At 40.8% G+C, this 17,727-nt stretch overlaps 1 protein-coding gene across 6 annotated transcripts in view; it reads right to left on the reverse strand.

Moving 5' to 3' along the window:
* Window positions 1-17,727, reverse strand: part of Ctnnd2 (catenin delta 2) — an 881,165-nt gene that overhangs the window by 370,432 nt on the left and 493,006 nt on the right. For all 6 annotated transcript variants that reach the window (XM_076551692.1, XM_076551693.1, XM_076551694.1 and 3 more), the window contains one exon: window positions 12,148-12,342. In XM_076551692.1, coding sequence (XP_076407807.1) covers window positions 12,148-12,342 — 195 coding nt within the window. The remainder of the gene's footprint in view (window positions 1-12,147; window positions 12,343-17,727) is intronic.

Consider the following 17,727-nt stretch of genomic DNA (forward strand, 5'->3'; position numbering starts at 1 on the left):
ACAGACATCCATGCCGTTGCTGAAATTATGTTTGTTTTCTGAAAGCTACACAAATAAAACCTTAGTTTGTCAAGGCAAAACAGAGAGATGCCTTGTGTGCTATATTTGGAAGAGGGACAATGTATCCTTGTTAATAAAGCCAAGCACTGCTCTATGAATGATGGTTACAAGCATTGTTTACTGAAAAGGGAAAAACAAGAAGAGAATAAAATCCAGGAACCTGGCACTTGATAAGAAATCATTGTGAGGAACAGTAAGTGGAATCCAACAAAGAGTAAGAAAAGCAATATTCTTTTTGTACATTTTTTACTCTTCATTTTATATATGTATCTATTTTTCATCTTCTTTTACATGTATAGATGTTTTGACTCCATACATGTCTGTGCGAGTGGGTGCTTGGTGTCTGCAGAGACCAGAAGAGGACCTCAGACCCCATGGAACTGGGGTCACAAATGTTTGCAAGCCACTATGTGAGTGCAGGTAAGTGAACTGAGGACCCCTGAACGAGCATCCCAGGTTCTTAGCTGCCGGAGCTATTTCTCCAGCCTTGTGTGAAGGGACTGGCTAGCTCCACTGTGCTGAGTGTGGCTCTGGAAGGCCTGGCCCTTCTCTCCCATTCCCTCAGCCTTGCTAAAAACCATTAGATTACATTCTTAAAGGTAGCCACCTTATTTGGCCATTTCTTCCTCCTGAGGCTGACTACCAAGGTCCAGCTATGAAAGTATTGAAGTCCAGCAATCTAAAGCCCACTTTAGTTCACCTAATTAACATACTCGATTAAAATTAAACACCTCATCCTAACACCCCTATAAACTGCTATTTTCCTGTGTGTCACACCTGTCTCCTCTCTATCCAGAGGTGGTACTCTGTCCCTCTTATGAGACAAATACCTTGCCCACTTTCCCTTGTTTCCTACCCCATCTCCCTTGTCCTCTATCTCCTGCCTTTGTCTCTTATTCCCTGACCTCTGTCCCTCTGGGGCAAATAAATCTCCTTTGTGTTGAAAGCTTGGTCTTGGGGTCCGGAGCTGATACTTTTCCTTTCATCGTGTTTCTATATATATTTGTATATACAGATAAATATGAAAACACAGCACGTATTGTCTAGATAATTTAATATATAAGAAATACATAAGAAGGTAATTAAGGAATGCTGCCTCTAATCAGACAATGAGTGATGGTGGGGCCAAGAGCTCTCAAGTCCATTACTGCAGGAATAAAAACTTTTTGGCTCTCAATCTGGCATGCTCTCAGCAAAGGTGAATTGTGTCTTCCCAGTTCCTGCACTTAACACAATCTGAACTGGGCTATAGTCAATGGATAGCTATTCAAGAATAAATACAACATGGTATTACAGCTTCAAATGTCATTATTGTTTTTGAAAGAAGTATTTTCAACATGGTTACACTCCTGGTGGAATTCTTATCACTAACGTTCAGGATGTTTTCACTGCTTTTACTGGAAACAGAGGATAAATGTCCCCAAAATGTGAAATCGGATGTAGGAATGCCACAAACATGGTCATCATGGATGAATATAACACAGGTATGAAGAGAAAAGGGGACAAAATCATATTTTAAGCAGTGATCAGTTTTGTTCTTTTTATACAGCAGAGAGATTTACAAACACTGTTTTAGGCATTGCTATGTGTTTTAGACATTTTATATGTCTGAATGTTTTGTCTGCACGTATAGCTGTGCATCACATGTATGCCTGGTGCCCAGAGGAAGTGGTGAATCCCCTGGAACTTGAGTTACAGATGGCTGTGAGCTGCGAGGTGGGTGCTGGAAATCAAACCTAGGTCCTCTTCAAGAGCAGCAAGTGCTCTTAACCACTGAACTATCTCTCCAAGTCCAGGTCTAAGAATTCTTAAGAAGTTTTTTTTTTTTTTTTTAACCAGGTACTTAAAATATGGATTAATGTAAAAAATATTACTAGGATCTTTTACAATATTTAGGAATGGCCACTCTTGATTAACAGTCCAGGTACAGCTATATACAGTAGAATTTGGTAAGTTTGTAGAATTTGTTCTAAAAATTAAAATATGAACAAGTCAATGGACACATTGGATATTTAATGAATCCATACTTAGCCTTACATATCTATTCTTCCATATAATTTTATTTGTATGTTTCATGCTACACATTTATATTTCTTCTCATGTACAGAGTATGTGCTGGAGCTACCGATGGATGATAACATAGCCATGTGTTATGTCTCCCTGACTAGAAATGAGGAAAGAATAATAACAAGACTATCCTCATGCAGAGTTTCCTTTTGTGCAGACACCATGTGAAGAGCCAATGCATACTGCCACATTTAGGGCTAATAACAACCTGTGTGGATTCTAAGATTTCTTGATGCTACCTCTTCATTTCACAGCAGAGAAGATGGAGGACAGAACAGGTAGAATTTGGAACAAATCCCAGGCTGACTGACCCTTCCCTGCTTGTTTAATCCCATATGATCTCCTGGACACTAGATATTAGAATATGTCCAGAAAATATAGCCCATGTGCTTTGAAAGATAATGTATTTTGCAGAAAATCCAAAGAAAATTAAAATGCAAGGTGATATATATGTATATATATCACATCTGAATAAATCTTTATGATTTTATCTTATTATCTGCTCTACTTAAATATTCATCAGTATCTGTTTTCTTTGAAAGAACTGTGCTAAAATTGCTTTCAAGTGAAAACTGAATGGGCCTGGATGAATATTTTGCATAGCATTTTCCATGAAGATGAAAATGGCGTAGTTGAATGGGGAAATGTTAACATTATCCATGGTGGAGTCACTTCTATTACCTAAGGTGACATAAGGGGGCTGAGCAAACCTAATAAAAGATAAGAGGGAGAAAGCAGGGAGAGAGACTGCAGAGAGAACATGAGCAGATATCCTGGTTGCCCATCTCTAGAAAGTTAGGGACAGCCATTCAATAATTGGCTTTATAGGAGGCTCATATATGGAGACAGAGCTGCTTGTAAAAACCAGATGGTTGCAGAACAGAATTAAGATGTTCCTCTATCTTCAGTACTAAATGATTTTCCGTCAAGTACGTTCTTATGATTTAGAGGCCTATTATCCTCTATATGTATACAAATGTCTACCTGGTGAACAAGAAATTAAAGAAGAAATACTGTGGAAAGTTAACTACCCAAGCAAAGTTTCTGAGCTAGCTGAAAACCTGAGTCAAGGACACAGCCTGGGGTCTGGTAGACTTGGGGCTACAGCTGTTGTGATCATTTTTATTGTATAAATAAACATTTCTACTTGAAATGTATGCTGTGCTCTGATCTTGATCAATTCACTTGTCTACAAATCTGAAACATGGCCAAGAACTGGAATGGCCGTACAAATAAATTCTAGAGCTTTCTAACCATTTGAATTGATAGACAATGTCTAGAACAGAGGGCACAAGCTGCTAACCTCTAATTACTGATCCACAGAGGTATATCTTCTGCTGACATCTTAATTGTTCTTAAGTTCCAACCTCTGGTGCTGTTAAGCCCTTATGTGAAAATTATAAATGATATCATATTCACTGCTCAGTTGACACATCATTTTTCGCTTCGTCTATTTTCAACACTGCTCTGTCTACTGATGTGATGTAAGTAAGACGAGAGCTATGTTTGTGGAATTATCATGGATCTTCAAGGACAAGGCTAACTTAGTCACCTGCCGGCATAGAACTCTTTCCCTTTCATCTCATTGCCCACATTGACAGGTCCTCAAAGAAGGGAAGAGTTCCCATGTTTGGTGATGAGACACTCTCTGGCAGCCTAGCTGACTAAGAGCCACTGCCGATTCAGAAAGTCATCCTTGTTTCTTTTAGGTTGCTGCATTCCTGGATTACTGTGCTGATTTCTGCCTATCACTGCTGTCTTCAGGCAAGGGGACAGAGAGACTTTCTTCAAATATCTCTACTGATGACACATCCAGGACCAGTGAGGCTTCCAAGGTCATCCTTAGAGCCTGCATCATTCTGCTAGGGTGGGTTGGAAGAAAGAGGGAGCAGGCTCTGCCCTGCAGTGGCCTGGTGTGCCTGGGCAAGGCGGTGTCTGGAGCCGAGTCTTCAATAGGGAGTGGTGGAGACCATGTCCTCCGGTATGGCTTTAATGGATTGTGCATCTGCTTAGCTCTGTAGAGTCCAATAATTCCTATGTGAAAAATACTGTGAAACACACTGTTTGTGTGTTTTACCATCCACAAGCCCATAGTGAAGAGGGAGACTTAGGCTTTTTGCTTTGTTTTTGTTTTGTTTTTTGGTTTTTTTGTTTGTTTGCTTTTCAAAACAAGGTTTCTCTGTGTAGTTTTGGTGCCCATCCTAGATCTCACTCTGTAGACCAGGCTGGCCTTGAACTCACAGAGATCCACACCTGCCTCTACCTCCTGAGTGCTGGGATTAAATTCGTGTGCCACCGCTGCTCGGTGAATTAGGCTTCTTGATGCTCTGGCATGAAACTAAATATTTCTAACACATGTTCATGGGGTCGATCACATGAGAGTTAGGCAGCCCATGCACAGCTCAGGAGTTCATAGGACTTTCTGAATACACAAAAGTAGAAAGGTGGCAATGTCTAAGCTGGCATCTGAGACTTAGTCCCCATATAAAAGTAACAGACATGGGTGGTTTATATCTGGAAGCCAAGAAGGAAGGAAAGAGAGAAAGGAGGTTGGAAAGAAAAGTGATAGTGATGAGTGAGCACATGGAGAAACTCCTGGGATATTCCTTGTGATGGAGAAATTTGTGGTCTCAACACACTTCTCCTTTAACATCTACAGGTGTTATTTTTGTTTTTGTTTGTTTGTTTTGTCCAGATCTCTCTGCTCAAGAGTGGCTTATTATTCAGTATAGCTGTAGTCAAGCATCAAGGTGGCCCAGACATAGGCTTAGTATGTAAGAGGGAAGGATGGGGAGACAGTTGCCATGGAGTTAGTACAATGCTTAGGAGACTAAGCTAGTTGAAAACAGATCCATGGCACTGACCTTTCAGGCATTCCCAACCTTTGTTAGTCTTTGTTAGTCAACTTCTATGTTTAGGAAACTATGTAAGATGAAATGTGCTCAAAGACAAGCCACTGTATCCAGTAAGCAGTAGATCTTAGCAGATTCTTAATAACAGATCGTCCAAAGCCATGAAACTCCATCGGAAACAAGTGAATCTGTTTAGCTTTCAAAAGGTGTTTGTGAACATGGGGCCAAATAAGTGCAGGGACTAGGACAAGACAGCCCAGACGTGTCACTTCGAAGAGTGGCTCCAAACAACCTCGGTGACTTTGGACGCGACCCCTCCATGTCTGCTTTATGATGTACAGAATGAGCATCGAAATGGACCCCAGCCTCAGGATTAGTAAATATATTAAATGCACTGAAGACTGTCCCTGAGAGTATCTACGTGCAACTTGCTTTTCTTCTTAAGACCTCACCCTTGGTACCAGCTACTCATTCCCTAATCCTTGATATGCTTTTCCCTCATCTGTTTCCAAGATTGGGTGCAGTGAGAAAGGGAGATCAGCTTTCTGTTCGGCTGCAGTATGGTCTGAATTGTTTGGGGGACAGGACTGAATGAGATACAGCTGGTTGGTTCCCTGTCACTGAAAGGCAGGAAGATACGGCTGTTTGCTCATGTCACATCAGCCATCAATCTGCGCTAAGAACGGTGAACGGGGTACCTCAAACCTAAGGGCCTCATTAGAATGTGACCCCTTCTCCTAGGGGGTAAGGGTATTTATTTTTGCCCCGGAAATCACTTAGCTCAGTTTCAGTGGTCTGCAGTCACAGAGTGTGCGCAACACTGGGGATGTGAATAAAATGGCCATGGATACAAAGAAGCAATCTTAGAGTATTTCCTGATAGCTGTTTTGTAATTATTTGTAGCCTTTGATTTTTTAATAATTTCCATTTTTAGGTATATGTTATACTAGATACAATTAATATTATTTTACATGCCTCTTATATATGAGTAAAATATGTATGTATGTGTGTGTGTGTGTGTGTGTGTGTGTGTGTGTGTGTGTGTGTACTAAAGGCATCATCTTAACAATTCAGTCTGTAAAGGAGTGGGTCCTGGGTCTAGGTAAGTGTGAGGGCATGAAGCAGGCCAGATGCAGGCACAAGGCCTCCTGAGCAGGGCGGGTTGGGAGCTTGTGTCTTGAGGCTTGTGGCTTCATGTAGGAAAATCTTATTTTAAGGTGTGTTACTTTTGTTTATGTTGCATTTGTTTAACTCTGTGAAGCTGTGTTACTGTGCCTGTGTAAAACACCTGATGGTCTAATAAAGAGCTGAACAGCCAATAGCGAGGCAGGAGAGAGGATGGGCAGGACTGGCAGGTAGATAGAAGGAGAAATCTGGGAGAGGAGAGCTAGGAGCTAGAGAAGGAGGAGGACTCCAGGGGCCAGCCACTCAGCTACACAGCAAGCCACAGAGTAAGTTATGGACATAAGAGAATGGAAAAAGCCCAGAGGCCAAAGGTAGTTGGGATAATTTAAATTTAAGGAAAAGCTGGGTAGAAACTAAACCAAGTCAAGGCTGGGCCTTCATAAATAAGAATAAGCCTTCATGTGTGATTTATCTGGGAGCTGGCTGGCTGCCCTCCCCCCCCCAACAAAGAGCCAAAAAATAAACAACACTCTGGTGCCCAACTTGCAGCTAGTATATCCATCTAGAACCTGAGAAAGCTGAACAACAACAACAACAACAAAAAAAAAAGGGGGCGATAAGGCTCCTTTAAAGTTTCAGCCGGACAGTTTCTGCAGGTCACTGAGCCCTTGAGTAGCTAGTATGTTAAGTAGGAATTAAAAAACTAAGTAAAAATGCTGGCCGCAGAGCAAGCATTGGCATTCTAGAGCTTTAGGAAGGTGAATGCAGTCCCTGGTCAAACAAACCTCCAACTGGTACTGAGTTTCATGCTTGGCTTGCACGACCTGGGAAGTGGGCTGAGCCAGCGGAGAGCCACGTGCATGGAGAATCCAGGTGTACCTCATCTGTTTAAAAGTTTGCTTGTGCAGTCAAAAAAGGCTAAGAGATATACAGTAGAAGAGATCCAGATGGAAAAACCTCTAAACAGGTTCCAGTGTGTTTTACAATGTGCATAAGCTTAAGAAAGAAAGAAAAAGGGTATGGACAGTCATAGAAAGAAATGTTTTTTTTTAAAAAAATAAAGTCTTTAAAGAGAGAAGTACAATAATAAAATATAAGCCACGTAGAGATGGGAAGTACATGGGGAGTTTGGATCCTGTATGTTGTGTTGATTTTGAATTTTTTGAATAGTCATAAGCAAACAACAGCTGCTAAGAGACATGGGATTGAAAGAGGGACTGTTGAAATAAATCAGTCTATATATGTTAGGAATGCCTTAACTTTTGAAAAGTCAAAAAATGTATTTGTCAAATAGAAATCAAAAATGTTTTAGAGTTTTGTTCCCACAGGAGATGAGAAGCTGTGGATTGCTTCAGGGTGAAAATGGATCAGATTTGATCAGGCAAGACCTCCTGAAAGTTGACAGGTGATATCTATTAGCAAAGGTTACTGCTGGTCTTCCCAGGACTTGGTCATTATCTCAGAATTTCCTCTTTGGGACCCTAAAGATACTTCACAGACAGCAAGAGGAAGTATGGAGAAAACTATGCCCACATTCCCAAGAGGTGGGGGTGTGAGCGGTTTTTGGTTATTTGGTTGGTTATGGATGTTTGTTATCATTTAGGGTAATATAGTATATTGATATAAATTTAAAGTTATTTTTGTTACACTGTATATATATTTCTACTCTTTCTTAAAGGACTTTGTATACTGATAAAAAGTTAAGGTTGTTTTTGTTACAACATATTATATGTATGTTTCTATTCTCATTTAAGATATTGTAGTTATGCAGTTCATTTAAAAATGTAAGGTAAAGTTCTAGATTTTGAAAGCTATTATAAACTATATAGAATAATCTGGAAACAGGTTAGTGGTTAGTTATTTATAATAATCAAATTTGTAGATATATTAGGTATACTTTGCAGATCATATAGAGATATATTCTAGATAGATGGTCTTTAAACTTTTCAAAAACCTACAGAATATGACATTTAAAATGTTTTGTTAACTTAGGATTTTTCATGACAATGAGACACATCTGCTCCTCGTACCACCAATTTACTTCAGAGAAGATTTTGGGCATTGAAGAAACTCCTTATGGAGTTTGCTTTCATTGTGGCAAGGTTAGCCACTGGGCAAAGAAACTGCTCTTGCCTTTGACTACTGACAATGTGCTGTGCAGACTGGATATGCAGGACACACAGGGAAAAGACTGTTGAACTTTGCTAAAACAAGGCAAGACAATCCTTCAAAATTCCTGCTTCATGGAAGAGTCTGTCAGATATTCTGTAGGACACACAGGAAACTGACAAACTTTGCGAAATCAAGGCAGGGCTGTCCAAAATTCCTGCTTCATAGAAAAGTCTGCCAGATACTCTAGGCCTGTAGGCTGATGATGGACGCCCCAACACTGCAGAGCAACTTTGGGTGACTGTCTAGGCAGCCAGATGTCTCTGTAGTTTGATAATATTACATCCTTCTGGGTCTTTGATGTAGTTGAAGACTAAATAGTTACAGTTGCAGTTTTCCTTAGTTATCTTAGAAAGTAAATTAGGTGTAAAATTTTGGATTCATTAAGATAGGATAGATAGCTGGGCGGTGGTGGCGCACGCCTTTAATCCCAGCACTCGCGAGGCAGAGGCAGGCGGATCTCTGTGAGTTTGAGGCCAGCCTGGACTACCAAGTGAGTCCCAGGAAAGGCGCAAAGCTACACAGAGAAACCCTGTCTTGAAAAACCAAAAGAAAAAAAAAAAAAAAAAAGATAGGATAGATAATGTATTTTTTCTCTTAATATGGTAACTACAAATGGACAGAATATTGTGAATGTAATCCTTACTTGATAATTGTTAATTGTATATAGTCTTACTATGTTAATAATTGTTAATTGTATATAGTCTTACTATGTTAAAGTTAAAAAATTTCATTTTTATTTAGACAAAAAGGGGGAGATCAGGTAGATTATTTTAAGCTGTGTTACTTTTGCTCATGTTGCATTTGTTTTATTCTGTGAAGCTGTTACTACGCCTGAGTAAAACACCAGATTCTAACAAAGAACTGAACAGCCAATGGCAAGGCAGAAGAAGGCAAGGTGGGGCTGGCAAGCAGAGTATATACAGAAGGAGAAATCTGGGAGGAGAGCTAGCAGCCAGAGACAGAAGGGGACACCAGGGGGCAGCCACCCAGCTACACAGCAAGCCACGGAGTAAGAGTAAGATTTACAGAAGAAAGAGAACGGGAAAAGTCCAGGGGCAAAAGGTAGTCAGGATAATTTAAAGTGAAGGGAAAGCTGACTAGAAACTAAGCCAAGCTAAGGCAGGGCATTCATAATTAAGAATAAGCCTCCGCGTATGATTTATTTGGGAGGTGGGTGGCAAGCTCCCCCCAAAAAGCCAAACAAACAAACACAACAGCTTCACTTCCTCTATCTCCTTCCTATGTGCCTTTAGCAATAATCACAACACTGTGTGAGTCATCACACTTGCTCAAAACTATGTCAAGTTCCACTGTGCCAGCTGGCACACGGTGTCAAACCTCTGACTCCCACATCCTGCCAGGTCTCTGTCATGGTTGTTATTACAATAGACTTTCTGAAGCATTTTGAGGAGACTGTTGGTTGCCCTCAAAAAAAAAAGAAGAAAAGCATAGCATTCCTTTGCTCAAGATGTTTCTCCACCGGGCAGTGGTGACGCGCATGCCTTTAATCCCTGCACTCGGGAGGCAGAGGCAGGCAGATCTCTTTGATTTTGAGGCCAGCTTGGGCTACAGAGTAAGTTCCAGGAAAGGTACAAAGCTACACAGAGAAACCTTGTCTCAGGAAAAAAAAAAAAGTTTCTCCATTGGTGCTGGGGAATAGGCTTGTAAACTTTCTGCAAAAGGCCAGGTTCTATGAACTGTACGGTGTCTGTCACAGCCTCATACTGCTCCCTCCGCAGTCCCAAGGCAGATGTAGGGACACTTAAAGGTAAGGGTGAGGGTGTGATCCAAAGCTTTAACCCATGGACACTAAAATTTTAAATTTCATGTCACTGCCATGTATCAGAAAACAATACTCACCTCTTAACTTCTTTCTTCCAGTAATTTAAACACCCAATAATGAGTCTGAGCTCTTGTTTGCCACTGAAACAAGTGGCAAGCTGGACTTGGCCTGTGGGCCACTGTCTGCCTGTCACTGGGTTAGACTTTCTAAGCCTTAGAGACTAGAACAGAGTATGATCCAAATGAGGCTCATGGGTTTGCACGCTTGGTTCCCAGTTGGTTGTGTCTGGGAGGTTATGGGACCTTTAGGATGTACAGCCTTGCTGGAGACAGTGTGCCAAGTGTGTGGGCTTTGAGAGTTTGTAGCTGTACCTTACTTCCTGCTCTTGCTCTCTTCTTCCTGTGTGTGGAAATGCTGTCAGCCAGCTACCTGCCACCAGGCCTGCCTCCTCTGTCATGGTGGGCTGTGTCCCTTCTACAAATATAAGCTGAATCCTTTTCTAAATTGGTTTTTTTTGGGGGGGGGGGCTGGGTATTCCATCACAGTAATAAAAAAGTAGCTGATAGAAATAGCTTTCTTTTATTTAAGTGTGAACATTTTCTATGGCTTGGAATGTGAACTAAGTGCATGGCAGTATTTTATTGTAGCTAATTTTTGACTAATCCTTCAGAAGTTTACTAACAAAGTACAATCCTAAAAGCATATATACAACAGAGCCTCAATAAACTTCTTTTGTTGTCTGTTTTAATTCAAATTAGGCATCTAATGTCACTGAGGTTGTCACCCCCTTTTTCACAAGGAAATAAAATTATCCTAATTGATAATTGGCAAAAAAGATAAATAAATATTCAAGTGGCCCAACTCCAGACAGCAGCAGCTACAGCAGGCTGAGTGTGAACGGTCTGACAAGGATAAATCAGTGTCCTTTCTTATCTAAGTCTAAATATCTATTATTAATATTGAGTGGCATTCACGATGTCACAAGGAGTACACTGAGCCTTTCCTCTTTCAATGCAGTGGAACACTGAGATGTAAATATCCATAATCAGCAACGACAGCAGCTTCCCTTAACTTCAAAACATGTAATTCAGCATCACACGTAGTCTAACAAAGTCACTGCACTGTACTTAGTGGTCACTAGAAGCCACAATTCTCTGAGGTTCCAGAGATCCCAGCTTAGCTCTGGACCAGAACCCCAGCTGTCCCACGCCTTAGCCATGGCTCTCAGCATGTGCAGCAGGGAAGGGGTAAGCTTCCCCGGCAGATAACCAACCAGGCATCTTTGCTGCTTACCTGGAAGGGTGAGGTTGTACAATGAATGCTCGGCTCAACAGCTGTCTAAGTTTTCTGTATTTATCATTAGAGTCAGCGTCATTAGGAATACAATCATAACCTTAGACTATTTTAGGAATAGCTACAGGTCACAGGAAACACTTGTTGTTCTCCATGGTTCCCGTGGCTATATACAATTAAAAATATATATTTAATACTGGAGAGCTACACAGTTAATTGAGTTATCAGTAATTACCAAATTGCAACATTTAAATAACAATTCTGAATGGTTTAGTCTATTAGTGTGTACGAAACACATTTTAAGTGTATCTTTCAAAATATGTCACATTTTTAACAAATATTTTGATCTCCAAGCTTGCTAAAAGGTAGACTACATCATTAAAACTGACTTACCAAAATAATGCATCTATATTTGATGACAAGGGTACTGATTGCTTTTGTGGAGTACTTATATTCATTAGATAAACTACCTAAGGCACAGAAAACATCAATCATGTTTTGTTTAGTTTTTCTCCTTGATAAAGTAACTTTACAATTCCCTTCCTATTTCCATCATTCTTAACTAGGTAGCTAAACTAGAGTTACTCTCTTTCAATCATCATCAAAGATACTGATGATAAAAGCAGGTTATAAGGCTTGACTGGGAGTATGTACACACACACACACACACACACACACACACACACACACACACACACACACATTATTTTCATTTGGAAACAATTATTTAGCTTCCAAGGAGGTCCATATCCCCCATGCCCAGTGGGCAGACCTGAATGTGTCCCCAATACACACCTGTGCTCGTGCGGAAGGTGCCAGTGTGTGCTGGCGGCAGAGGGTCCCCCTGGCTCTGGCTGAGACTCCTCATAGGGGGCTTCTGATAGACACGGTCTTCATAGATGGGGTCTATGTGGTGCTCTGGGGACTGCAGGGCCCGCAGCTCAGGGCCCAGGTGCCCATGCTGGCTGCTGTACGAGGCTCGGGACCCAGCTGAAATAAATGAACATGGGCACATTAAGACTCAGCCAATATCCAAACAGTGTTTTATCCAAGAATATTTGAATGGAAGCGCGTAATGATTGAAATCTACAAAAAAACCAAATGAATAACACCAAATGGCATCAGTGCACACCAGCCAGGCTAATCAGCTTATCACCCTATCCAGCTGCCTTGCTCTGCTCCCAAAGCTGATGTTACTGGATGGATGTTGAGGTTTCTCAACTAAATCCACACCAAACAGGACCACTGAAACAATTTTTTTCCTCATAGCCTGATGAATGTAGCCTGCCTCCTCATCCAAGGAATCAGACAGACAGACCATCTGAAAACTCCATGCATCATTTTGATTTAGCACTACAGAAATTATTCTAAATGGTGAGAAAATGAATACGTTCCAGGAGCGAAGACATCTGGATGTGTATTGCTGAAAACTGAACTAGAAATTGTTGCCATCAGCAGGTTTTTGCCCTGGACAATGGATGAGCCAAAGTGGAAGGACAGGGACCCTTCTCCCTGAGAGAAGCAGATATTTAAGGACAAGGTTTCTGCATCCCATCTCCTATTCCTCTAACCAATGAGGAGGATTTGCATTTCGTCTGCCTCCCCCTGGACAATGTCTAAATGCTTACCACGAATTGGCTTATTTACACTTGATGGCTATAAGTGTTTTGGCTTTCTAGTATTTGTGAATTCTTATACACACATTCCTGACATAGCCTGGGAAAGGTGTCACTGTGGAGCAATGCTACAAAACAGGGAACCATAAAGAAGTTCCTTTTTTCATTATTTACTTTTTCCAGACAGGGTTTCTTTTTTTTTTTTTTTTTTTTTTTGAGACAGTGGTAGTTGTCCTGGAACTTGCTCTGTAGACCAGGCTGGCCTCAAATTCACAGAGATGCACCTGCCTCTGCTGAGATTAAAGAAAGGCGTGCGCCACCACTGCCTGGCTCATGAGGAGATACGTTTACATTGGTTGCACTGAATAACAGGAAATGAGAAACTGGTTTAGAGCTAATGCCAGGAGGAAACATGTCAGGGCAACAAGGAGGAGTGCTATGTATCGCTGGTGAGCAGAGAATGCACATTAGAACCAAAGGGGACTGCAGTCTGTTAGAGGAATGGCTGTTCACTCCCAGCCTCCAAACTGACACTCACCAGCCATCTTGGGAATTAATTGCAAATTACCTTTCAATAGCCTGAGTGCGGAGCTCTTTAAGAGGGGGTAAAAGCTGCATTGGAAGGACTGGAGGGGAGAAGGGAAAGGGGGATATGATGCCATTATATTTTTATTGCAAAAATAAGTAAATAAAAGCACCAGGTTTCGTAGGAAGGGAAGGATCAGGGCAGGTGAGGTCTTTCTCTTTGTTGATAATTAAATAATTTCAGATTTAGACAGAGTTGTGGTGAATGATAAGATTGGAAGTAACTGTTTTGCATAATTAGGTTCACTGCATCTGATTTTCCAAATGCCAGCACCCCACTAAACCTCACGCTTAGATTTGCCAGGAATATATTTCAGTACGGTGTGCTCTGAGTTCCTGCTGTCAATGCTTCCTGCTGCAGGCTCAGATTATGTTGCTAAAATCTCCAAAGTCTAAAAAACAAGGAAACATTATTTTCATTCTACATTACATGTTTGACTGAAATTAAGCATGACTCTAGGACTCAGAGTGGTGACTTTATCATCATTTCTCTGCTCTGAGTCTAAAAAAAAAAAAAAATCCTACCCAGCAAGTGACAAACAGGATTGCTGCTGAACTGTGGTGGTGACTTTGGGACATGTGTGCAAATGTTTCTTGAAACTTATTTATTAGTACCATTCACAAATTAATAATCTAGTGCTAGGCGAAGAGTCACTATCTTAATATGAAGTGTATCTTTGTGGAAATCATACTTTCCATGTGATGGCATTGTTACAAATATTGTCCTTAGTTAACACAGAGCCCCACAACTGGTCAATGTGAAGACAGGAAGAAAGCACAGTGTGCTCAGCTCTAAATGAGATGTCTCTGCCATACCCACTTCTCCCAAGGTTCAGGGATCATTACTCAAGAAGGGGCAGAAAGTCTGTGAGAGCAAGAAGTAGTAGAGGGCTACGGTGAAGCAGCAGTTTCCAGAATCAACAGGTCAGCTGCACCTATGAACACACAATAGCTGTGGCAGTGTGTACAACGCCTGCCCAAGATCGAGCCACACAAAACCCAAGCATGGAGTAGGGAGGTGTTCCAAAAGTCTCGTCTCTAACTGAAGGGGTGTTGGCAATTGATGGTTGTTGGGAGAGGGAGATTCTGTTTTCTTTAGGGATGTGGCCCCCCAAGAAGTTGCCCGTGCTCCAGTAGATGGCCTTAGACCCCTGCACATACTGAAAGCGTTAAGTGAACCAGAGGGTTTAAAAGAAAGAGAAAAAGAATATGTGAAATCGGGAGGAAACAGTGGTAGAAAGATAGAAGTAGAACTGGAGGGGATGAAATGGATCAAATATATTGTATACACATAGGAAATTCTCAAACACTAAAAAATGCCAACGGTCAACAAAAACACAATAATGCCACTACCAAATATTAGAATACCATAAGTAATATTAGCAGCTCACAGTGTTTTCCCATGAGAACACTTGTGGAAAATAAATTCCCAGTTTAAGTTGTAGATCGAGCATGAGAAAATCTTTCTCAAAAGAGCTTTGTTTACACTCTTTTTTTTTGTCCACTGTGGTCGGGTTTGAAGACCTTGTGGGTGGACATAGTTATTATCTAGACAAACAAAAAGGACTGTGGACCAGAAGAGAGGCCAAGGAGTCAAAAATTAAAAGAATTTTTTACTGGCTTTGCTCAGGGGGGAAAAATGGGATCATTAGATACATATAAATATCTATCTTGTCATGGCCAATATGAAGGAAAAGATTTACATGAAAACCAATTCTGGGAATATGCACCAAATTCTCACTAGATGCTTTATATATCTTCTGACTCAAATGAAATGTACTTTTCTCTGATAGAAATCTCCTTTTGTCATCTTGGCCTACTTGACAGTAAGTTCTAAGCACCACAAAGGATGCTAAACTCCAGTCATGAACACTTATAGCTTTCCCAGGAACTGGAACTATGCTATTATAAGAAGAAACATGCTGGGAAATTTTTTGACTCAGTCTTAAATGTCACCAATGCCAACGTCAAGTGCCCTTACCAATTATGTTGGTAGCAAACAATTCTGGGAACTTGACCTTAACCTTGGGAGCTCAGAGCTGAAAAGGAGCAAAATACAATCAAAACCTGATAGAACAAGGAAAACACCAGACCAACTGCCTAGACACTTTCCCCTGCCAATGCAGAAGTGCATTTTGGAAGAATAATGTCAACAGACAGCATTTTTTAAACGTATTTATGCAATCATTCTAACATTTCAGGTTTCACTTCTATCATGTGTCCCTGCTCTTCCTACTTCTCAAACTCAGAGACCACAGAATTCAGTCACTGGTCATTTTAATGTTTGAAGACTCTCACATGTGGAATGTGAGCATGACATATAGGATTATGAGTTAGTGATACAGAATGGCTACAGTGTGTCTTCCATGTGTGCTCTGTGCACGCCATGGCTCCCAGGGGTCTAGGAAGCCCCAGGAGAGAGCATTCAGGCTGACACAATGCTAGGGCATGGAAGCTCCTACCAGAACTACCTCTGAGCCCCAGACTGTCTTTTCATCGCTCCTGACAGTTGGCTCGGAACACCTGACTGGTATTGGAGGTGGGTAGGAAAAAGTTCAGTCTTATGCTGGAGATGCTCAGGGATGTCGGGTCAGCTGGAGAACTGGAGGGCCCAGGACTTCACACATCCCATGCTCTGTGTTGTTCCCATCTCACCTGTGCAACCATTACGGGGATGTGGCTTACGATGACAGGAAAGATGGCTTCGGGGCGTTGGCCGTAATGTTTAAAACTTGGATGTAAACAGAAACAGTACTTTCAAACACATTTTACCGTTTCCACTGTGTCAGTTTTAGAGAGCAGAGCTGAAGTCAGACATGAACTCCACCCCTAGATCTGTCTCTGACCACTCTAGTGAGAGAAGACAAGTCACCAAAAGCATCCTCATCCCTAATTTCAAGCGTATAGAACAGAGAAGCTTGCGCTGTCCCGCCTGGGACTTTAGAGGTATGAAACAAGAGACGGTGCGCAGAAGTGCTCTGCACTTGAGAGAATCACAGCAGGTCTATTTTGTCCCCTGGACTTCAGACTCTAGAAAAGAAGCCATCCTGGGCATAAGAATAGGTTGGTTTAAAAAACAAAACAGTTAAATACTTTTTCTAGTATACACTCTAAATTTTACAAGCTCAGAGATTTAATTTTGAAACATTCTAAGTGATGCAAATTTTTCTGATACTTTTATGAAATGTAAATGACCGTGTTTTCCTTTCCTTGAGGAAAAAAATGCTTGATAAAACTCGGAGAAAAAATGAGATATATGGATAGGAACAGTTAAAGATATAAAATCTAATAGTTTTGGTTACTCTCATAATCTCTTAAGTGTACATCTCTTAAGTAGACAGAGATGCAAAGATTATGTGGTGGAACAGAAAAAAAATCACTGAAATGAAATTGATCTCAATAGAAAATGTAAGGATGTGCTCTCTGCTGGTGGCCTGAGAATACACATGAAGTGGTCCCACAGAAGAGTGTAGGGGCTCATATCGGAAATCCCACCAATAAAAAGGTTGAGGCAGGAGGATTGCTGTGAGTTTCTGGTCAGTCTGGGCTCCTGAATAAGAGTCATCTCAACAAGACAAAGCAACAAGAAAGACAATTAAAAAGGGAGCCCATCAATGCTCTTCCTTCTTAGCTCAGTTCTCTTCTTGGATTTGGCTTTTGATTCAAATTGAAATTCCCAAATTTACTTCCTACTCTTATGCTAATTCAAAAGTTAATCTTAGTATTTAAAAAAATTCCAGAATAATCTCCATGTCTTCTGAGTTAAATTCATGAACAAAATTTTATTTGCAAATGAACACCAATTCATTGAATTCACTGATAATGTGTCTCATGTGTTATAAATGCAAAGCTATATGGATGCATTTTGCATGTAGACTCAGAGCCATATTTCAGATCAATGTTTGTGAGGGAAATTATTAATTCATATGCATTCAATGATAAAATTGCATTGTAACCTAATAATTTCAATGTAATGATATAAAACTGTTCTGTGGTGATTTGTTTTTTTGGAAAGAAAAAGTATCCTTCCTATTTCCTCTGTCTCATAAACAGTACACTTTCATATTCTGAACATCATACAGCTTTGCTGCTCTAATGGAGGCCTGTGTACACACGGAGGAGACTGTAGAAGTGAAGAAAGTGGCAGTGTACAAAACCCAGGGTTCTTTCCCAC

Source organism: Peromyscus maniculatus, chromosome 15, assembly GCF_049852395.1.
Source record: "Peromyscus maniculatus bairdii isolate BWxNUB_F1_BW_parent chromosome 15, HU_Pman_BW_mat_3.1, whole genome shotgun sequence".
NCBI lineage: Eukaryota > Metazoa > Chordata > Mammalia > Rodentia > Cricetidae > Peromyscus > Peromyscus maniculatus.